The sequence below is a fragment of the Rissa tridactyla genome, chromosome 8 (genome assembly GCF_028500815.1).
Source record: "Rissa tridactyla isolate bRisTri1 chromosome 8, bRisTri1.patW.cur.20221130, whole genome shotgun sequence".
Lineage (NCBI taxonomy): Eukaryota > Metazoa > Chordata > Aves > Charadriiformes > Laridae > Rissa > Rissa tridactyla.
The window spans coordinates 18753383-18776944 of NC_071473.1; the positions used below are offsets into that span (position 1 = coordinate 18753383).

The 23562-nt window shown below is 43.7% G+C and overlaps 2 protein-coding genes across 4 annotated transcripts in view; both read right to left on the reverse strand.

Moving 5' to 3' along the window:
• Positions 1-943: 943 nt before the first annotated feature.
• On the reverse strand, positions 944-12386 carry JPT2 (Jupiter microtubule associated homolog 2). The gene is made up of 5 exons (XM_054212280.1): positions 12230-12386; positions 6647-6795; positions 6016-6158; positions 4141-4186; positions 944-3385 (listed from the first exon to the last, which is right to left on the reverse strand). The coding sequence occupies exons 1-5, from the start codon at positions 12271-12273 to the stop codon at positions 3201-3203; spliced, it is 567 nt and encodes a 188-aa protein (XP_054068255.1). The 5' UTR covers positions 12274-12386; the 3' UTR covers positions 944-3200.
• Positions 12387-15172: 2786 nt separating this feature from the next.
• Positions 15173-23562, reverse strand: part of CRAMP1 (cramped chromatin regulator homolog 1) — a 49533-nt gene continuing 41143 nt past the window's right edge. For 2 of the 3 annotated variants that reach the window (XM_054212272.1, XM_054212271.1), the window contains exons 19-21: positions 23143-23307; positions 22358-22503; positions 16125-19832 (exon numbers count right to left, since the gene is read on the reverse strand). In XM_054212272.1, the coding sequence (XP_054068247.1) occupies positions 19668-19832; positions 22358-22503; positions 23143-23307 (476 nt within the window). In that variant the 3' untranslated portion in view covers positions 16125-19667. Of the gene's footprint in view, positions 19833-22357; positions 22504-23142; positions 23308-23562 lie in introns of all 3 variants that reach the window. The other variant, XM_054212269.1, reaches the window with a different exon arrangement.

Here is a 23562-nt window from a genome sequence, read left to right on the forward strand (position 1 = left end):
ATCATTTTCCTTCCAAGACTGAAACAGTAGCCTGGATAATATTCTATCCTAAGTGTTTAAGCTACAAACCTTCAATTTAGGGGCAAAGCAATGAGGTAACGTGTAGAGTTGCAAAGTGAAACTATCCTGTAATGTCCTAGTTGTCAGCAGTTCAAAGGAAGGACAGACCTTTGTTGCTCATGTGTTATCCATTATGAATATTCCCAGGTTCCCACACTAAGCAGATCCTACCCAAAGCACTGTGCACGCTTGAGAGAAGAGTTGTGAACTATAAACACCGTACGTCCCAGTGCACAGTACAGGAGTCACTGCAGAAACACATGCTGGCTGAGCGGCTCTGTGGGGATCACAATCTGTAAATAAAGGGATGAAGGCAGCAGGTTTAGAACACCCTGGCTGAGAGGCAACCACATCCAACCCACCCGGAACGAGGACTTCTGTTGCTGTAGCTACCTCCACGCTGACAGCCAAGACAGTCTGGCACATGAGGAGAGTTTACACGCTCACCAGCAGTGCAGAAGTGGGGGTATGACGTCTCCACACAAAGAGTATCCCCTGCTCCAGAGGAATTACTACACTATTCTACAAACATACTAAAGTATTTTATATATTTGAATATTTAAGCCTATTTACAATATTGCTGAAGAGCATAACGGCATCCCTGTGTTGTACAGAACACCACGGAATGCTGCCCACAAAAAGGCATTGACCTGAACAGCCCGCCCTTGGTACCGTCCCTTCACACCCCCCAGGGACAAGAGGTGCTTGTCTCGTGAGCAACCTCGAGCAGGATGCCACGTCTCCAAAGCATACTCCCCACTACAGAAGGACTGAAAACATTTGTGCAATTTTTCCCATTTCAGATAATAAAATTCGCCAGTCTATCTACATTGAACTAGACTAGCGGTTAATTTATAAAAGCAGACATCTATGGCACACAATGAAGTAACAAAATACGGAGGTTTATTGACAACTGAATGATTTATCATTTGATTTCCAATCTCCTGTCCCAGAGAAATGTTCTTATCAATCTTACTTGATGATTTGAAAACATGATTTAGATTCCAAAGAAAGAAATGCAAGAAAATGAACACAGTTTAACTAATTTAAGGCCTAGTTGGAATTTGCTGCTTAGAAGACAGGCACCGCAGCCAATGCACATCAGGTACTAAGAAGATGCCAAGCCTAAGCTCAGTATTACAGACAGCGACAGTTACATCAGCCCCCTCAATGCAGAAAGCTGCGTCCGGTTGAGTTTTCCACATGGCAGCCTCTTAAAACCCTCTCAAGTACCAGAACAAGGAATCGAAACAGATAGATGTGTCTGAGACTCAGCCAGAAGCTAGACAGCACGGACTCAGGTACAGCTGCTAGGAAATACATGTTTGGAAGTAACATAAATCTACAACAGGGTTGCAGTCCGAATCACTGCCATGCTTTCCTAGGGGGGCAAACAACAGGGAGTTCCAGACCTATCTGAAAAGTACAAACGCATTGAAATCCCTACTTTCCACAGCTATTTTTACCCTTAGCGCTGCCCCATATATTTCACTTTCACTATCTGAAAAGGCAACTAAGTCTTCACGCAGTCGTCCACCCCTTCTGACATCAACCAAACCGAGCAGTCTACTGAGCGCTACAATCACAGAGTGTTTTAGCACCTGGCCCAGAGACAGACCCCTCTAAACGGTAGGGAACCTGGGGGCTAGAACAGCAGTGGGCTGATAACAACACAGATAAGGCCACTTGTTCTTTGGTGTACCAGAACAACTCCTGTTTGGATATGTCAAATTTAAAAAGTCACTTATTAAATACATTGAACGGTAAGCACCTAATGTTAACATTCATATATCAAAGCTCTGGATATGATCAGAAAGTCCATTCAGAGAACAAATGAGGGGAACTACCCTCCTCAAGAAATGTTTGTGCAAAACATGCACATCTTCCAAACACGATTTAAGATAGCCAGCACGACCAAAAGGCTTGTATTGCTAAAGTCTTTGTGTCTCCAACTAGCATAGTCTACAGCATGTCTCAAAAGAACTACAGCTGTGGTTTGGGGAGAATCCACCTTCTTCTCCCAACCTTACCAATAAAAATCTGAGGCAGTCAAAGGCAAACGTAAGGCTGACCAAAGACAAGAGAATTCACTAACAGAGTCAGCACAGACAAACAAACAAACGCACTGTGGTGAAGACAGCAGAACAGTCCTGGTTTCCGCAGGGTACAAAGTAAAAACCCTTGCAGCAGGTAAGGCATTTCTATACGGGTTGGGTCAAAGCTGGCTGACACCGCAGTATATTCTCCACGGTAATGGTATGCTTCTGTTCAAAGAGTACCACGAAGCTATTGTTTGCACCCATGTCTTTACCAGAAAATGTGCAAGCACTCAACCAGGATATTTTAAATGAAAGTCTTCTAGAAGCACCTACATGAAACAGTATGTTGGACTGATATTATCACTTGTCAAGAGCTAGTTGTACTAATCAGTAGATTACTGAAGGCATCAGAAAGGCCTGAATACTCTGGGGAGGGGGAGACCATGATATTTATTAACCTATGATGGTTTATGAGTATAAAAGAAACTTTGAGAATGTTTTGTTTTTGTATCAGCAATCATGTGCTGCAAAGCAAGAAAGGAGAAAAAGTGAACCAAAGACTGAAGACACTCAAACCCATGGTAGCACTACTTGTTCCAGGGGAACGTACTTACATCAAAGTGACTGCAAGTCAATGCACACTGTGAAGCTGCATCCTATTGCCTAAGGAAAGCAGAGCCTTCCTGCTGTGCTTCACAGTCTGTCAGGTGTGACTTCCAGCTCCCCGCCCATTCACAACGCTTTACATGCTGACTGCAAGGATAAGCCTGACTCCACAAGAGTGTCCTGAGCCACGAGCTAGCTAAGAACCTAACAGTCGGATGAACTCACCACAAAGCAGCACTGATCTTTCACAAAGTTACACTAATGTCCCCTCTGCCACTCACCCAGGCAGTCCAATACTCCCATCTTCCACAGGGCACCCTTTCCCTCCCCAGCCCTCCCTCCCCAAATCATCGGGTTATCCTTCCTACATACTTCAGCATAACCCTCATCCATCCGCTTAAGAATCTATCCACAAACAATAGTCTATAAACTGACCTCGCAACCACAGACAAGAGTTTCTGTGCAGACTCCGTTAGTGAAAGTGAACGGATGACCCTAATAGAATGCAATACTGGATTTCCCCCCTGGCGGATTGAGAACTTTGTTGTGTGAGCGTGGCCTTGGCCCTAATCGGGGCTCGTGATTGTCTATCTTAGGTTCTGGTTCCTTGCATCGCTCCTCTTTGCCCAGATCTTTTTTCTCGCCTCCATCTTCCAGCTGTGGTTTGATATTTTCTGTAGCTGAATAAAAAGAAAAGGCATTAGATCAACTTGCTATTCTGTAGTGCAGAAATCGCCTCATCTTCTTTAGGCTGCATTATTTCCCATGCGTCCCATCCATAGCACACTAACATTTCTATATCTGTTCATTTTTCCTGAAGCAAACAGATGCTGAGGAAGAATTTCACTTTTCGCAACAATTCCTCTCCTCCTTCAGCAATCTTTCTAACAAGGATACGAAGGCTAAGCAATATACCTTCAGAATTAGTTTGGCAGTTTCAGGCAGTTAAGAGATGCAACATATCATTGAATCGTTTCACACTGAGCTTAAAAGCAGTGCTCCCATCATTCTTTAACAATAACTAGCCAAGCAATAATACATTTCATCAGTCAGCTATTTGTTATTTACAAGTACAGAAGGCCAAGTTTACACACTTGAAGGAGATGGCAAGGGAGGAAGAAGCAATCTGATATGATGTTTTTCTATATGTACAGATTCTATATCCATCTATATTTACATACATGCTATCAAGCAAAATATCTACATACACACAGAGTATCAAGATTTATGCCTGTGGTGTTCTCCTCAATAAGAGGAAGAGAACCATTTCCCTGAAGTCAAATGATTAAATTCCTGACTCTCAGAAGGAAACCTTCTCAGTTATAATATCCTAAACACCAGCCTTAGCCTTATGTTTTTAAGAGGAAGCATAAGAAACTATTCGTCAGAGCTTATCTTCTCAAAGAGAACAGAGAAAGCAATTTCTTTTGCTCACCTTCTAGCTTCTTTGGTGTTTCATCTTCTTTCAAGACAATGTGATCCTGCGAGGAAACCAAAAACTATTTCAGTATATTATCGTTCTCAAACAGTAACTCTGTCGCAAAATGCTTCAGAAAGTTTTGCTTTGTTTGCAGTTTAAGTTTATACGTTTATCATGGTAAAAGCCACGAGCTGCAGACACTGTGCGCAGCCCTGCATCCCCTCCACCCCTACATAGTCACCAAAACGCTGGTAGAAAGCAATTCCTATGGTAGGTCAAGGTACACACCTCAGACAATTCATTGAAACACAGATAAAGACACTACATTAGTTCATTGGAGGCTTAAAATTTTGTGATAAACAGTTCAGTCCAAAGGTCTGGAATTACCATTCTTGTCAGGCACCGGCTATCACCCAGAAGTTGGTGTTCACAACCAGAACACAAGCAGCCCTTGAGCACCCTATTTATATTCCGCAATTACTGTCTCAAGCGAGTATCCATAGTGACCCGAACAGTCAGGTAATTAACAAAACCTTTTAAGACCATTTCCCCAACAATTCCAGTTGACTGTCGGAAATATACAGCAATACTTCAGAAAAGCTCACATGTTTTTCCACCCATGAAATTCAACTTGCAGTAATTTTTGCAAATATGCTATCTCCTTTCCACCTCAGTATTTCCCACAATTCCAATGGCCTAATTATAGACATAGGAATTTCCGAAGTGTTGTCCTGTTTGTCAGGAATTCACGGGAATTAATGTTACATTTTTAAAAAAGCAACTAGAAAGAATTAGAGACCAGCCTGATAAAGGTGTACAGAGGAACAAAACAAAGCCCTTTCCTACACCAGCAGCACTACTCTTGACAAAACCTAGCTCCCAGTCTTCTTTTTTCTCCTCTTTTCTTATCACCAAATCCCCCAAAATACACTCCAGAGTCTGCGTAAAGTGTTAGGCAAAAACACACTACCAGCACCTTCAAATTTAAGGGGAAAAAAGGAGGAAAAAAAAAAAGTTAAAATAGACTATTTTTTTCTTCCTAAGGTTCCAGGAGAAATGAGACTGCCACTACTTTTTCAGCACAAAGACCGTGAGCTGCATTTCATGGGATGTTAAGTTCCCATGCTATCTGACATGTCAAAAGCATTGCCAACATAATAGCCACTCACTCAATAGTATCTACTTAGAGTAAGGCAGAAGGTTGTAAATCTGAATATAAGGCATTTAAATACAGAAATAAAGTAATTGGCAATGTAACCTCCTTTTTTCACAAAACCAGACTGGGTCATAACTACAAGCCCCTCCAACTATTACACATCCCAGCTTTAAGATAAAAAAATAACTGATACAGCAGTTATTTTTACTAAAAAAAACCTGATACAGCAAGACACACTTTTGTCTGACATCACAAAGTCAAGTGCATGGTGGACCTGACACTCAAAGCTACACAAAGATTTATGTCTGTAGCTCACCAGTGTTCACGGACTGTCCAGAGCTGGTACCAAGACCACCTCTGCCAAATCGCAGAATAAAGAGAAAAATCTTCTCCCCGTCTCACTTAAATGTCTCTTGGCTGTGTGCCAAGAATTATGTCTGCATTTCACTTACAAGGAAGACCAAGGGCTTCAGAAGCATTTTTTTTTTTTTTTAAATGAACACAAGTCTACAGTCTAATTGATAGTTTTACTGCCAACTACAGAGCATCCTGAGATCTCATCTACCAAAGATAACAAGCTATCAAAAAGAGAGTTTGTGAGTAACTGTCTAACTCGAAGTCATCCCATGCATAATTCAGGTCCGTCATCTTAAAAAGAATACAGACATTGCATCGTGACAAAGACTCACTGAGCTGCTCGCTCCTTGGTTTGACAGTGAAAGACGTACAAATACCTTAGGCTTGTTTGGGTGTGCTCGCACAACACTGGTAGGTACAGGAGACCCAAAGATATCACTTGTCTTCCCACCAGGTGGATTCATGCGTGGACGAGGCTGAGCAGAACCAGAATCCTCAAAGATACCACTTTCTTTTCCCCCTGCAAGGCAGTTGTTAGATTTTTTTTTTTCTAGATGACTTAGTTTTATCACACTATATTAAAAAATTTTAAAAAGATATAAGAATTCAAAGACTTCCAGAAGCCTACTGCCTAGAGACTTACTTTTGCTTGCCTGGAGATACTAGTTGAAATCCTTTGTTACAAGAATTCACTAGAGAATCTCAGAATCACAGCTGTGCTCACTGCAGCTAACTGATGACACAGCTACAGAATAGAAACAGTTTCCTTTCATCATTTCCTAGACCTCAACTTGGAAAGAATTACGCTAAAAAGTCTGCGAACATGTAGATCACTGAAATATTCATATATTCAGAAGTCTGAATAGCTTTATTGTTCAAGCTCACTCAATTTGTAAAAATGGAACATAAAAAGACAGATAGATCACGGTGTTCCACTTTAGGAATACGAACGCAGTTGGGTGCTACAATTCAGAGCCAAATCACGCTGAAGGCGGTGGCCGCTCTTACCTGGAGGGTTTGTTCTTTTTGGAATGTTTTGAGGTTCTTCTGATGCTCCAAAGATATTGGATGCCATCCGGTGTGGCCTGCTTGACGAAGAAACTTCTTCCGTACTCCCAAAGAGATTACTAGAACCCCCTCCTGGGGGCTTCAACACCCTATATTGCAGAATAAGAGAAGCAAGACACAAAAGTTTGTTTGAAATTCACTGCATTCAATATATTTTATGTCCCCTCTCCATTCTCCCTTGTATGTTATGAATAACTGTTCTGATTTGAACTTACTCCAGGTAACTCTGCTATGTCCATGAAGTGTCTTCTTTTCAAGAGCTGTTCTAATAAAATATTCTCAAGTTCAACACAAATATCGCCAGCTTCCTAGTCAGTCAACTTGATCATGACATTATCTATGATTATTTGAAATGGTCATAACAGTAACCACCGGAACAAATGGCTATGCTATCTGGGGTGTTCCAGGAGCAACAGGAGATTAAGGGAGGACATATGACTCTGGTTAGTATTTTAAAAATAACCATTACAGAATCAGACTTTCTGCTAAACTGCACATACCAACTTTGCATCTGTGATACAATGCAAACCCATTGACTTTTAAATAAAAGCAGACATTCCATAACAACTAAAAAATTTGCTATTTTCAACCATCAGCTATCATATTAGCTGCTGTAGAGTTTAGAATGGAAAGGTGGAATGCCAAGAAGCCAAATTTCTAGTGGTCAAGATGCAAATCCATTAAAACCAAAGCTTGGCACCAGAGGTGTATCAAACAGATCCTCATAAAAATTGGAGGTTACAATGGAAGTGGACTGACTTCTCAAAAATCTACCAAAAGTCATGCTTGTGCTTGAGTAATAAGTCCACAGTTAATACCTATGCCTTGTTCAACAGATTTCAGGTCCTCTTCTGAAAAGGAAATGAACCACTACGTGGGAGTAGAATCAGCAGAATTAATTGGAAAATTAACAGAAAAAAGCATGGGAAAGCATTGAATACTTAGGTAACAAAAATAATCTTTACAGTTACATCTGCTTGACCAATTACCCACAGTCTTGGCAGTTGAGCAGAAGTAGTAGCTGAATTATGCCTCTCCTAATCTGAATACTTGATCTGGGACCTAAACTAACCTTTATTTTTATACAAAGAGAACAGTTATAAATTGCAAAATCTTTATCCCACTCTACCTGAACAGAATTCAGACATTGGTGAATTAATGCTACACTTCCCCTCCACAGATCTGTGACAGAAGGAAGCTATTTCGGGTTAGATATCTGCCAGCTGTAAAAAGAGGCTCTCTGAGCAAAGATGTACTCCAATTTAACCCTAAGATTTGATTTCACAAACACAGAGATACTGGGCTGCCCTGTCAGAAAATAAGCTTTGTCAGCATTTCAGATCTGAGGATGCAGAAAGCAGTTCTATTCGCTTTGGGAAGAAGGAGAAAAAAGTTCCTCTTTTAGTCTGGGAGTATTTTATATAGTCAGAACCCGCCTCAGAGAGACTGTCTTTACTGGCCAATTTCAGTATTTTAATCCTTAGTACGACTGTGGATGTAATGAGCCCCATTAGGTTGAGGGAGTAAGTAGAATTTCAGTAAACAGGACAACTGTCTTGTCCACCACACAGGTAAGATCATACCTGAGCAGAAGGTTTATTTACAGTTTAATGTCCAACAGACTACAGATCCAACTATGCTGCCACATACCTTAGAAGATCTAACACTGCTATTAAACCAGATATCATATAGGCAAATCATGTGTTTTGATCATTCACAATGGTCCAGAAACCATGAGGCAGTTTAAGCATTTAAACTTGGGAGATGGAAGGAAGAGAAAAGGGAACAATAAAAACAAAAAAGCCAAACCTAGGAGTTTGGGAAGGTGTTCCTGTTAAAAAGTAGGTCTGCTAGTACCCCTCATGTAACTGAAGTGATTTCTGACTTTACCTATTCTTTCCAGCTATTTTTTTTTTAAACATCTAGTCTTTCTTGAGTCTAAGTATACTATCAAAGAGACTGAAAGGAAGAGAAACATAGTTTATACAAATGGAGTTTCTTACACCATAGATTCACTCCGTTTACCATGCTGTTTTCTTAACACATGCCTACAAGCATAGGAGGGATTAACAAAATAACTACATTCAGATTTTTTTGGTTTAAGAAAAACAACCAGTCATAAGAATCAAATTACTTCCTGTTCCTGTAGCTGGATTTAAGATTCGTTGCAGGAAAAAATTCCAGAGAAACCCCATTTTAAGATTAAATGTCTTGATTATTCAGCTAACAAACTTAATTAAGCATCAAAAGAAATCCAACACCAATTAATCTTACATTGTCCTCCCATTTTCAGATCAGTGTACATACTAAGAAAACCCTACTGTTGCAATGAATAAGTCAGAGGCATCACTTGAGGTGCTTATAATGCACTCTGAAACCAGCATAACAGGTGACCTTTTCTGCCAGCATCACCCAAAAGAATGTCTTGACTCTACATACACAAAATGGATTTGCCCCCTCAATTTCAGAAACTTCTAATCAGTAGGAACCTTCCAAATATTCCATAAACTTTCAAGCAACTGTGACACCAGGTCCATAAAATTCTAACTAATGCCAAGTCAGATAACTAAGTCATTCACAGGAATTACCAAAAATAATCTTGAAATAACAAGATCTTCCAGCTTACAGCAAAGAGGACAGGGTTTTGCGCTCCTTCACTTCAGCCAAAAAATGGGGAGAATACAAAGCTATTTTCTTGCTGTGCTGCTTCTAGAGCGTCGCTGACCTCCTTGTACTCCTGGGTCACTCCATTCTAGATCAGTGAGATGTGCAGGTCTCCCACACCAAATAAGAAAATAAGACTTAGCCTGCAAATCCTACCGATGGAAAACAGCACACTAAACTCGATAAGCCAGTGTGAGCTGCTTCAACAGAGTACAAGGAAATTCAACATACACTTTAGAGTAATTTTAGTTTATACTTTATAGTCATTTTATATTGGTATTATGCCAATTTACATAAAGAGACATTTTTGTGTCTTGTAGCCAGGTAGGTTAGATCTTCTTTCTTCCTTTGGGAGGAAGGGGGGGGGAGAAGGGAAGGTGTTGTTTTATTCTTTTAAACAGTAATGAAAAAAAACCCTCCCTTTGTTTTCTATGCAATCTAAATCTGTCTCTTCTCCCTCCCTCCCCCCGCCCCCAACCATAGACCAGAAGTCTGTCAATTCATCTAGAACAGATAAATTAAGAACCCTACCCTGTAAGTTTAAAAGCCTCTACTAATTGCTTTGTTCTCTTCTGGCAGGCTTGAAGAATTTTAATTAGTTCTTGTGGTCTTTTTTTCCCTACATTGTAACACACTTGAATTTGAACACCCTTTCCTCATTAAACCTTTCAGCCGACCTATGGAAGAGGTGCCAAGACTTACTCATTACTTTAAGAGACTGGCGATATAAATACTTGGTTTTTTTAATTCTCTCTGAAAGTTAAACACTGAAGTCCTACCATTTTTCAGACAGTTCTAATAAAGCAGGTAAAATAGGAGAGTTGCATTATATGCAAGAGGCCATCACTAAGGTAACTAACAGAAAGCAGGTGTTAAGGTTTGGAACACCAGGCTCTAAAGCAAAGACCAGAAACTTACTGGGTGCACTCCTGCTGTTGGATCAATACAGATTCATGCCTCATTAAATAGCTCACTCTTGTTATAAACAAACAGCAAGCTTTGTTAAGTCAGTTATGCTCTTGATTGGAAAGCTCCACAACATTCTGCAATAACACTGATGGAGAGGTGGGGAACACGTACATCACATTTCCAAGATGGCTACATTTCCCATTTTCAGCTCTATACAGTAGTTGAGAAACTGCCGGTGTACTAGATGAATTGAGGATACATAAAATCAATGCATCTTTACAGTGTGCACCAACAGCAGAATGACAGAATTCTCTCCTGCTTTGCTTTCAGAGCAACAGCAACTCTTAGACATGCAATTCTTCCTTTTATTTTGGAAAAGCAAAACTTCCTTAAAACCACAAAGTATCATTATTAAAGTTTAATAAAATAAAACTAGGCAGTTAATTTGATTCATCAAACTAGTTGTTTGCTATATCACTGTACATATTAATTGGAGCACTAGAGATACATCTCACGGGGTGACTATTTAAGTGGAGGCTTTCATTTAAAATATTTTTAGCACCATTTATTTCTAACAGTAATGCCCCTGTATTACAAAATTCTCAAAATGCAAAGTATCTGTTCATAATTTCCTTGCAAAGATTTAGGAAGAGTTATTTTTTCACACTTCCACAGCTGTTGGTGGCTGCAGCAGAAATTTTGAATTAGGCTCAGTTTTAAATTAGAGAAACCGACAGACATCAGCAAAAGGATTGCACTATCGCCAAAATTAAATTTTGTTTAGGGAATGAACAGACTAAGCTCTAGAAAAAGCATCTTTAAACCAAGTTTTTTGGGTTTTTTTGGTACTTTTTGCTTTTGACAGCACAGACCAATAAGTAACGTATTGCAGCGCTGCAGTATGCACGCTTGCTATGCCTACCAGGTCTGTTTGCAGTTGCGAGTCTTGCTCAGTTTGGTGTCAGGCACGATGGAAACACTCTGCCACGATGCCAGAGAACAAGCTCTAACAAAATCACCTTTGCTTGCTGTTAACTAAGAAGTTATGGTCTGCATTCCAGACTCTATCCAGAAACCCAACCGATGAGTTAAGCATGGTTTCAAAATTACCAAGAGAAGCTTCTCAGAGACTACACTAAGGGCAGGGCATCCTCAGAAGTCTTTTAAAACCGGGTCATAGCTTAGAGCGACTGGATTAAAAGGCAAACTTAAAGCACCCTTACACGATTTCGAAACACTTCCTTCCCCTCCGAGCACATGATTACCTCGCAGATGGATTAATCACTCCAGCTCCAAGTTATTAGGATATATGCCCTCGTCCAAGTACAACAATATATTTCAACTTCACAAGGCGAAAACAAGCCAACATCTGCTTATGCGGGCGTTTGCGTTGGATCCTCTCAAAGCTTCACAGCGCGGAACCAGGCCCTCCTCCCTCCCCCAGGCGGTAGAAACACGGGCCGGGAGGGCTCGGCCGCGCCAGGCCCTTCCTCCCGCACGGCACCTCCCACCGGGCCCACACCCCTCCCCAGCCCAGCAACCCCTTGCGGGGGCTCGCCCGCCGGCTAGTGCCGCCCGGCGGGGATCGGCCGCGCCTCACGCCTGCTCCGAGCCCCGGGCACCGCGGCGCCGCCCCCGCGGCCCCCGGGAGAGGGAAACTGAGGCACCGCCAGGTCAGCGGCCGCCGCCCCACGCCGGCCTCCTGCCCCAGCAGCTACTGGAGGGACGGGGGCGGCCTTCCCGCCCGGCGCTGCCCAACAGGCGCCTCAGGAGGGACCCCCTACCCTCAGCCGGAGCCCGCCCTGTGCCTCCCGCCCCTCGGCCGGAGCCTGCCCCTCTCCCGCCTCTCCCTCACGCCGAACAAAGACCCGCCGCGGGTTCCGCACCGGCGTACGGCTCCTCCCGTCCCCCCTTTCCCCCCGTGCCGCCAACCCGCCCCCACTGCACCACCTGGAGCTGGGCTTGGCCGAGTCGGCCTCAGGACCCTGGAACATGGTAGCAGACGACAAGATCAGCTCCGCAGCCCCGCGCGCGGCGCTCCTCCTCGGCTGCTGGGCCCGCAGGTAGCGCCGGCGGGCCCGCCCTGCCCCACCGTTGGTTGCGCCAGCTGCCCATCACGTCGAGCAGCCTATCGGAAGCAGCTCGCCCTTTCGATGTCCCGCCTGTCCGGTGAGCCTCGCAGAGGGAGGGAAGCTTGAAAAGGGCCCGCGTCGTCCTCCATCCTGGCCGCCGCCCATTGGTAAAACTGCGCGTCTGTCAGGGGAACTGCAGAGCCATTGGCTGAGGGGGCGAGCGGCGGGAGGGCACTTAAAGGGCCAGGTGAGGGGGGCCTGGTGACCACACCCCAGCTGCCCAGCGCTGGCTGCAGAGCGGGCGAGCCCTTCCCCCGGGGGCCGAGCCCCACCGGCCGGGTTTGTCTACGAGGGGCGGGCGCCCTGTGGCACAGAGCTGCGACCACCCCGGAAGGGGCCGGCTCCGGTCCGCGCCGCCAGACCCCTCATGTCGGCACCTGCCCGGACCCTCAGAAATGCGGGCCGATAAGGAATACCCTCACAGATCGGGGGCTCCAGTATCTCGCCCGAGGCCTCGCCCAGCTCTGCCGGAGGGGACAGGGCCGCGCGGAGGCGGCGCGTACACGCGGTGATCGGCCACGGCGTATGGAGCCGCGCGGGGGCCGCGGCTGCCCAGGTCGCCGCAGCTGGAAGCCACGGGCTCCCTGGCGAGCCTGGGCTGGGAGGAGCTGGCCCAGCGACACTAGAGGAGCCCCAGCGCTTGGGACTGACAGTAACAATGTAACATTTTCAGCTGAAAATTTAATGGCTCGACAGCTTTCCACAACGACAAGAAGTAAAGTTAGAGGCAACCATGTTGCTGCTTTTGTCTTGAAGGATTAAAAAAAACCCAACGCAATACCCAAGAAATATATACTCTAACTGCAACGTTTTGCTTTGATTCACTTCTTGCTTTGCTAATCATTCTTTACTTCAGACTCATCCCTCCTGTTTTTACAATGTTAAGTTTTGGTCGTTAAGGGCAAAATTAGATAATCTCTCAGGAAAAGAAGGTAGGAAAAGAGTTGAAGGTCTTAGCCTTTGTCACAGCACAGTGGAGGCAAGAAGCTGCACAAAAAGAGCTCAAACGTGGTCATATAGTCCAGTTTTCTTGGTACACAGGTGGCAGAGATGAGTCCTCACTTGTCAGATGGAAATGAAGACTCAAAGAATATTACTAATAAGGTGTTTGTTGAGTGTTTTAAAACATTTTTCGATTCTTACAATAGAACAGTTTGGGGTGGAAGAGACCTTGAAGACCACCAAGTTCCACCTCCCCCACCCCTGCCCTGGGCAGGGACACCTCCCACCACACCACGTTGCTCCAAGCCCCCTCCAACCTGCCCTTGAACACCTCCAGGGATGGGGCAGCCACAGCTTCTCTGGGCAACCTGGGACAGGGGCTCACCACCCTCACAGCAAACAATTTCTTCCTCAGATCTCATCTCAATCTCCCCTCTTGCAGTGTAAAACCCTTCCCCCTCGTCCCATGGCTCCCCTCCCTGATCCAGAGTCCTTCCCCAGCTTTCCTGGAGCCCCTTTAGGGACTGGAAGGGGCTCCAAGGTCTCCCCGGAGCCTTCTCTTCTCCAGGCTGAACCCCCCCAGCTCTCTCAGCCTGTCCTCACAGCAGAGGGGCTCCAGCCCTCCCAGCATCTCCGGGGCCTCCTCTGGCCCCGCTCCAACAGCTCCGTGTCCTTCTGCTGTTGGTGCCCCAGAGCTGGAGGCAGCACTGCAGGGGGGGGTCTCCCCAGAGTGGAGCAGAGGGGCAGAATCCCCCCCCACCCTGCTGGGGATGCAGCCCAGGCTGCGGGGGGGTTCTGGGCCACCAGCGCACATCGCTGGGTTGTATTGAGCTTCTCGTCCACCAGCACCCCCAAGTCCTCCTATCATCTAGTTTAAGAACACTCTTGCACTTTTCTCAATGCAAAATTTAACTAAAGCTGCCACTGTATATTGCAGAGACCAAAATACTAAATATGTACAAAAAGGAATTTGTGAAGTTAATGACAGATCACAGGATAATTGCACTTGAAAGGAACCTTCAGGCCTAGAGTCTAACCTCCTGCTGGAAGCAGGCTGAGCTAGATGAGACCAGCTTCCTCTGGGCTTTATTCAGTTTTGTCTTGGAAAACTCCAAAGAAGACACCGCACAACCCTCTCCGGGCAACCTGTTCCTCTTCCTGATTGTCCTCAGGGTGAAAAAGTTTTTCTGGTAGTGGCTATATAAAACATGATGGCCTGAATACAACCCCTACATCGAAGTTCCTGCTTATCTGAAGCTGTGATGACAAAAAACATCTAGGGGGGAAAAAAAAAAAAAAAAATACATACCCTTTTTACTGTACACTTTTGCTCAGTGGTTTTTCAGTGTGGGTTTTTGGCTTTGTTTTTTTTTCCCCCTTCCCCTTGTTACTGATGACCATGGACAAAACCAGGACATTCAGGCCAGACCGCCCTCTGATTTGACTAATTTCTAACACTCACAATTAGCAGACACTACTGGGGATGGAAGCTGTAAAGCAAAAAAAAAAAAAGCCCTAAAAAACAAACAAAAAAACCCAACCCAAAACAAACAAACAGACAAACAAAAAAACCAAAAAAGGCTCAACCCAAAACCCAACCAAGACCTTCTGTCACATGGTGAAAATCATGAAACTTTTGCGATGGAAGATGTCAATGGAAGTTACGCCACGGATTGCGCCGAAACCAGAATTTCACCTTGGAAGGCTTGGCCTTATGAACAGATTATTAGCCCCCCTCACCAAGGGGCCATTATCATGTAAATAAAGGTTAAATGCAAAATCTGATGGGGCATGAACGGCAAGTAACACACCGGACATAAGTTAGACCAAGTATTAGTATGTATTTATGCACAAGAATAAAAACAGCTTTACAAGTTGAATTGGAAATTTAAACAGAGGAAGTTTAACAGCTTTTGTATATTATATTAAATAACCAAAACACCTTTTTCCAAAATTGGTAAAGAATAAATAATATAATTTACAATATGGTACAAAAAATAATCAGTAAGGACAGGCATTCTGCTTTATACATACACTATATAGGTATATTTATAATCTATAAAACAAATTCACATCTCCAACAAGCCAGAAACCTTAGATGATATGGCTTAACTATTATTAAAAGAAACAGCATTAAATTTTGCTGCCAGAACCATAAGCTCTAAAGCAGTTATCATGTTTCAGTAATTAATGATAACTTATTGCCGTAGTGCTTGCCAAGGTTTCACTTAGTTAACATTTACAAATAGCTGTGAAATTAAGAGATTCAAAGGTTTGAAAAGGTTAAAAAAAAGTGCAGTACTTTCCTTATAAATGCATCCGAAGTCTGAGTGTAAAAACCAATGCAACTCAATTTCCACTCTGGGATCTGCAGAGTCAGTAAATGAGATGTCTTTATAGACTAATTTGATCCAAGCTATTTAATTCAATTTAGGAATATGAAGAGGGGTGTCAAGAAAAGGCTTAACAATGCCCTATTAAAAACAATTAGTATTCCTATGCTTAGTAGATTTAGTGATAAAGGATAAAATGAACCACGTGGGTGATCAGGATGCAACACCCAGCAGAAAACCCAGTTAGCGCACGCATGCACACACAGGCAGATCTAATTCCGAGGACGCGGTACTGTTTTTCACCCGGGCTGCGATGACAACAAACACGGAATTTTCTGCCATTCATCTTGAACTACTCAGAGCTTCCTTCCTATATGCAGTCACTAAACCAACACGGGGAAAGCCTAGAGCGATTAATACTGTAACTGGAGGTTGTTAGTGTCCATTTGTCCTCTCCACCCACCTCACAGTGCCCCGAGAAGCTGTTACGCCAACAAAGTGGTGTTTGCGTCAAAAACAACCCTGCGTGCGTTTCGGTGTCACTTGCTTGAATGTTTGCTGACGGCAGGCTGACACTACTTCTGTTGGGGAAGCCGAAATAATTAAAATTTGAAAAAGTTCGTGTTTTACAAAAAATAAAAATATATATATATGCACACACGTAAGCATACATACACGGATGTGTGTATATATATATGTGTGTGTGTATATACACACCCCACCTACACCCCCCCCCAATTTTTCGCTTAGCAGTCTTAGGCACAAACTGATAATGATTAGTATTGTAAAGCACATCCACCTAAAATCTAGAGCTGGTGGAATCACAGGTGTGTTTAAGGGACCTTTCACATAATAAGGACAACAAAGCCTGCGTCAGCTCAAGACTACCACAACGATCCAAGTTATTTTCAAGTTTTTCCCTGATAAGACTTACTTGTCCTGAAAGGGCTTTATTATTAAACCGCAGTTTGCAAAGCACTACATTTCTGAAATCAAATTCTGTTTCATAATGACAACTTATAAAAGGCTGATGCCAAACACATTTCTAACCATATAATTCTGAGTGCTGAACTGACCTGGGTCATTTCCACTCTGTTATTACTCAGTGGTCCAAGTCTACTTGCAAAGGTTCAGGATATTAAAGCTTTCTCATCTCATGGCATCGCTAAACACAGCCACTACACGGACCTCATTCTGCAATTCTGTTATTCCTTTATGGCAACTGAATGGGCTGAGGAAGGGCAGCTCGACAGCTCCCCGTATCAGACGGCAGAAAGTCTTCACGGATCGCGATGGAGTGCAGCAACACTGGCACTTCTTCTAGGCAGCCTAGGAGTCAAAACCAGCGTCACATCCACTCCATTAGTAGAGTTAGTAGGGTAAAGACGGCGAAATGTTTGTCAAGCTACCTAAATACATTGGAGACCATCAGGCTGGTCTTTCAATATTCAGAAGTTTAAGAATGAGAGTTCAGATTTTTTTTTTTTTTTTTTAAATACAGTAGTTGATTCGAATGCATCACATCTCCTCCTGCGGGTCCTGTAATCCACAGCTAGAGTAGGAGCCCTCAACTTTTGTCCTGCAAGTCCAAAGGATTTTTGGAGGTACAGCATATAGGATCATCAGCATTACTAACATAAGAAGCCAAAACCAAGAGGAAACAATCTGGGAAAGACTGAACCAAAACACAGCTCAACTCGAAGTAGAACTGAAAAAGTTTTAGAGGGAGTGACTCTTGAGATTAATGGGTATCCTCTCAATACCAAAGGTGAATGCTCAGAACGGTACGCTCCTCAGCATTCATTGTTCTGGCAGCCTTCAACTTTTTATATTCTAGGTTTGCATGATTTCCTGATAATTGCATCGGAATTTTCAAATAAGGCTCTGTAAGAACAATGAAAGAGAAATAACAACAGAAGGACTTAATATCCCACATGGCATGCAGACGGAAGAGGAAGTTAGCCCACGGGTATGAAATTCTCCATTCTTCCACTCATGATTCTTTTTTCTTGCGAATAATACAGGTTTGCCTCCCTGTTGGGAACGTCCAACTGCACTAATGCTGGTTTTACACATCTGTATGGTTCCTATGTCAAAGAGGAGAATGCAGCAACCTGACACGTGGGGTCTTGGAATGTCACCCAAATCTCACTGCTTTTTGAGTGAATCGGGAAGGTTGCTCCGGGCCACACAAAAGGTACATCAGAAAACCTGTTACTTTTTCTCTTAATGATAGAAAGCATAGAACTATATAGCGGTTAAAAAAAAAAAATCTACATAAAGCAGGGTAAAGTGACTGGGAAAATGGCAAGTCTAATCAGTGCATCGCGAGCAAGGTTACAAGAAGAAACTCCCAGTCAAATGCCTCGTAAAAGTAGCTAAAGGCAGGTAGAACTACATCCACCAAGAATAGTGCAAGTTGGGAAAATGAACCCCTGATAATAGCCTAAGAGATGGAGAAGTTTTGTTTATTTATTAATAATATAAAGTTGAGGTTTATACAGGACTAGCCCCTCGGACAAGTTCAGAGCTACTTAAAACAGCCAAGGGACATCCTTTTACTGGAGAAGCAGACAAGTGCTTAAAAAAGGGGCACAATAAAGGTATTCTCTCTCATGACCGGCAGGAAGGGAAATAGCAAAAGTCTCCTGAGTTATAAAGGTAGAATCGATGGACAACCAGCTGCAGAGAAAGTAACTTTATATTCCTTTGAACCTGCTGGTATCAGGATCTGGGCCTTTCAAATATTAAAACACTAACACTAAATGCATAGGGATTTAGTAGAGGGAGTACCAGATCCACTAGTGCCTGGGAGTGACTATAATGAAAAATGATGCCCTGAGGTACTACAGAGCACCTGGAATTCACGGAACAAGGAGGAAATAAGGAAGGACTAAAGGAATAAGCTAGGACTTGACACCTCTCCTCTTCAGGACACAAAACAGATCTCAACAACTTTAGCGTTAACATATTATTTGTTTCTACACGTTAAAATGTTCTTTCCTATTTCCTCTCCCCAGGTAAACCCTCAGTTTTTGTGAAAAAAGATGGCAATATATACAGGTTTCCAGCAAAGCCAAGACTAATTATGACAAAGCTTTCATAGTGATTCCAGTAAGCTCTTTAGAAGTGTTTCCTGACTTAAAAAGCAACCGTTCTTCAAGGAAAGCAGGAAAGCGCTCTCCCACTCACGGGATGAACTGTGCAATGTGGTGAAGAATCTCAAAGGTAGAGAATGTGGGTACAGTCAGGATGATGATGATTGTGACGTGCGATGTGGTTTAAGAATAGAGGAAACTCCCCAAGGATCCATGCAATCTGGGAGCAGGGTGAATCAGAGCTCCCCTACAAAACAAGAAAGCCAGGTGCGTGCCCCTGCTGGAATGGTCAAACAACAAAACATAGCCAAAGAAAGAGAATGCTCTATAAAAATGAAGCATCGTAGAGTCGCAGCGCCTTTGAAGAGAGTGCAAGAAACTTCAGTTGGACTGACTGATTAAAAAGAGTGCCAACCAGGACATGTCAAGATGCAAAATGGTTCCCATACCCACCCCCACCCTTTATCCTCCACAACTTCAATGTGGATCCCAAATCATGTCATTTTGATTACTACGCAAAAAATAATTCACGTAGGGGAGCTTCTGGCAATACCCTTCCCTGCTTGAGCTTCTTGCTTAGGCCATTCCAAAGTACAAGTCCAGGACTGTCCCATAAACCTGCCATCTTATCTCACCGATGCAGGGCCACCATTTCCTATAATACTATTCCACGTTTTGTTGTTCCCAGTATATTGCACATTCCAGGACTTGCAAGTACTTCTTCAGACTTTTGAAGACGACGCTTCTCTTTTAGAAAGAAGCGCACAAGACAGGGACAACCGAGCCTCAAGCTGCTTCTCTACAGCCTGCCCTTGCCATGACCCAGCGCTGCAAGCTCCAACGTTAGCTGAACAGTCTACACCAGCCTGCTGGTCTCACACACTCACTGTGAGAGATCCCCGATTGGGGGACCACCACCTCCTCCGTCAAACAGAATTTCCCTGCGGGTTGGCTCAGGTATTGATAGTTCCTGGGCAAGGTCATTAAAACGTGATATGTAATCTATGCTGTTCTCATTCATCATGCAAGCCAGCTGGGAATCCACCACCTAGAAGAGACATGAGAGAAAAGAGCTACATGTCAGTGGAAATTTCACAGAATCACAGAGTTGTTTAGGCTGGAAGGGACATCTTGAGATCATTTTATCCAACCATCCTGCTCAAGTAGGGTCAGCTAGAACAGGTTGCCCTGGACCTTGTCTGGTCAGGCGCTGAACTATCTCCATGAATGGAGATTCCACAGTATCTCTGGGCAACCTGTTTCCGTATTTGATCATCCTCACACTAAAAAAGTTCAGGTGGAATTTCACGCGTTTCAATTTGTTCCCGCTGCCTCTTGTCTTGAGAAGAGTTCGGCTCCGTGATGTTCATTCCCATCCTCCCCCTCATATGAAATATACACTTGAATTTCACTTTATCCGAGTTAGAGAATAGCTCTTATCCATGGCTACATGGAAGCTTCTAAAAAAAACAAAAACAAAAAAAAAAACAACCAAAAAACAACCCAAACCTATAGTCTTAATGGACCTTAGCTGCCTATCCTTCGTCCAGCATTAAGGTGAATGAGTAGTTTGTACCTTTGTACAGTAGATGCGCTGTACAAAAACTCTATAGGTATTACCTCTAACTTAGTAACCGCATTTGTAAGTAAAACTTGATTCCACAGGACGCTTAATAAAAGGCCTTTCAAAATTCTCCCATCGTTCAAGCCATTTTTCATGATACTTGCTTCCCCTGAAGAAGCAAAGGGAAGCTTCTTGTGTGGGGAAGCCCACACAAACCCACATCTGCCGCAACGGCTGCTCTGGTGCAGCAAAAACAGTGGCTTACGCCATTTTCTTCTAAAGGCAGTTTGTAAGATCAAGGGCTGCAACGTCACTTCAAATCCACACAAATAAATTATCATATATTCCTTTAATTAATGCGCACCTTGACAGATTCTCAACACCAAGTAAGAAGAATCTTCATATTTACGCCAAGAAATGGAGCTGTGTGTGAAGTTTGGAGCGGCCAAGGGCACGTTAACACAGCATGAGCTTCCTGCAGCTTCTGTACAGAAGGTCTGTACAGAACCTCCTTATCCAAATCCAACGGGCAATGGAGGAGTGACATTTTCCTTCCATCAGGGCAAGCCCCCGCAAAGTTACAGTGTACACGATGTTACACTGAGTCAACAACTGTAAACTGTAGGCTAATTCAGATTGGATGGGACCTGAAGAGGTCTCTACTTCAATCTCCTGCCCAAAGCAGGGTCACCTAGGCGGACAGACCAGTTTCCTCAGGGCTTTATTGACGTTTGTCTTGAAAAGCTCTGAAGACAGACACTGTACAACATCTCTGGGCCCCCTGCCTGACTGTCCTGAGCGCGAAAAAGTTTTTCTTTATATGCAGCCAGAACCCTTCTCAATTCAGCTTTTGCCTGTTCCTCCCACCATGCACCACCACTTTGTGAAGGGCCTGGCTACATCTTCTTGATGACCTCCCTGGAAGTGCTGGCAGGCAGTTCCTCCCGCCCTGAAGCCTTCTCCAGGTTGAACAAGCCCAGTACCATTAGCCTTTCCTCACAGACAGTGCTTCAGCCTCCTCACCGTTTTGGCGGCCCTCTGCTGAACTTGCTCGAGTTTATCTATGTCTTTCCTGTATTGGGTGCTCATATATTCTAGATGTGGTCTCACAGCTGTTGAGTAGAGTAGGATAATCATCACTTTGTCCATCTACTGGCTATGGTCCTGTTGAAACAGCCCATGACACTGTTGGTTGTCTTAGCTGCCACAGAACATCCTGGCTCATGTTCAGCTTGCTGTCTATCAAGGTGCCCAGGTACTCCTCAGCAGAGCTATTTCTTACAGAGCCAGTCTCCAGCCCACACTGCCGTTGGGGTTATTCCTTCCTGGGGGGTGGGACTTTGCATTTGTGCTTGCTGAATTCCGTAATGTTCCTGGCAGCTCATTCCTCCAGGCTGTCTCTGTCCCTTTGAAAAGGAGCTCTGTCCTGAAGCGTATCAAACCCTTAATCACTGCTGGCCTTCACTCTACCCCTTCAAAAGATTTCAAAATAGAAGGATAATTCTGCCAACAAAGAAAATTACTCAGCAGCATGGGACCTTCCACCATTCTCTCAGGTAACTTAGGATTAGCCTCCTCCTGCTTCTTCCTTCTGGACCTGTTTATTTTTTCTACCAGTCCTCCGACTGTACCATAGCTGCATCAGTATTAACCTTTCTCTCACCTTTAGTATTTTCAATTCCCGCTCTACAAAGCGGGACACAAGAAACAGACGGATTACAACTCTCTCTGTCAAAACAAAGTTATGTCCAACATGGTAAACATGACCTCCCCCAGCAAAAAGAACCCGGGCCGAAGGCGCTCGGAACAGCTTCTCGCACCAGCTCTGGCCTCGTATACCCTCAAGTCATTTTGTATCTTTCCGTTAAAAGCGTAACCCTGTTTTACTAAGCTCAAGGGCAGATGTCAAAGCGTCTTTGCCTTGAGTATCTCAGGAAGGTATGATGGACAATACACATTAACGCTGCATTTAAAAGAAGCAAAGAGCCGAACGTAATTTGATGACATACCTCTGCTACATCTGCCAGAGAGCGTGACACAAAAGAGTCTCGCGAGTTTCCATCCAGAAGGCTGGGTCCCAGTAAGGAGGTGCCACTGGCAGTCCCAACAGGAGTTGGCAACATTTTTCGTCCCTTCTCGGGGGAGATGAAACTTGCTATAAAGAACAGGCACATCAGTAAGTCACTGCACTGAGTGTTCACAACTGGGAGGATAAAGAAAAGGATGAAGGAATGGAAAATGGAGGACAGATAGCTATTTCCTCTCTCAAAAATTATGTGTTACCAGCATAAACACCATCAGCACACTGCTAAGAGTACAGAGACTCATTACACTGGCCCAATTAAATATTAATTAAAAAAACACCAATCCCCAAACAAAGCCAGTGATCTCACGTCTTTGAGATTACGCTCACCAAGCACAGAACAAAGCCTTTTTCCAACAGCAGAGCCAAGGGCATCTTTTCATTTTGGCAGAACAGCCAAAATGTCTCAAGCTAACTGATGAGTCAGGCTCCACACAGACTACAAAGAAATGCCAAGGAATTATTTGTCCCAAGGTATGGGCCCCAATCTAGCAACAGGATCTTTTCAGGAACAGACTTGTAAAGAGAAAGAAAATGCATTTAAGGCAACATTGTTGAAATGGAAGCAAGAAGTAATGGAAGAATTCTACAAACGTCCTACTGGGTTTATGATTTTCCAAAGGACTCACTTCTAATAAACAGCTTTCTTTTTTGTTTTTTTAATAAAGGAAAGAGCTTTTTTATTGCAGTTGTCTGCATATGGGCACTTACAAAACAAGCTGCTGAGAGACGAGTCTGTGGAGTCATTGGGGTACCACTGGGGATCGTGGCTGGGAGAGGCAATCCAGTTCTGTTGAGGACTACTGGATGGGGACGGAAGACTTTTGGAGCTGTCACTGCCATTCAGCTTTGCAGGAGAGAGAGAAACACCTTCACCTGTAAGCCAATGCCAGGAATTACTGATTCAGTCAACGCGGTAAAGTTATAGGACACTGCACCAATTTATGTTTAGAAAGAGAAAAAACCCAACAAACCAAAACCCAACAATAAATCCTTTACCTATATATACTAGAAAATAAAGGCTGGGCACATCATTTTATTTCCAACAGATATTAAAAAAAAACATAACCAAGAACTGCTTCCTGGAAAAGCTTCTGCTGACATGTAAGATGACAGGAGGGTTATTTTCTT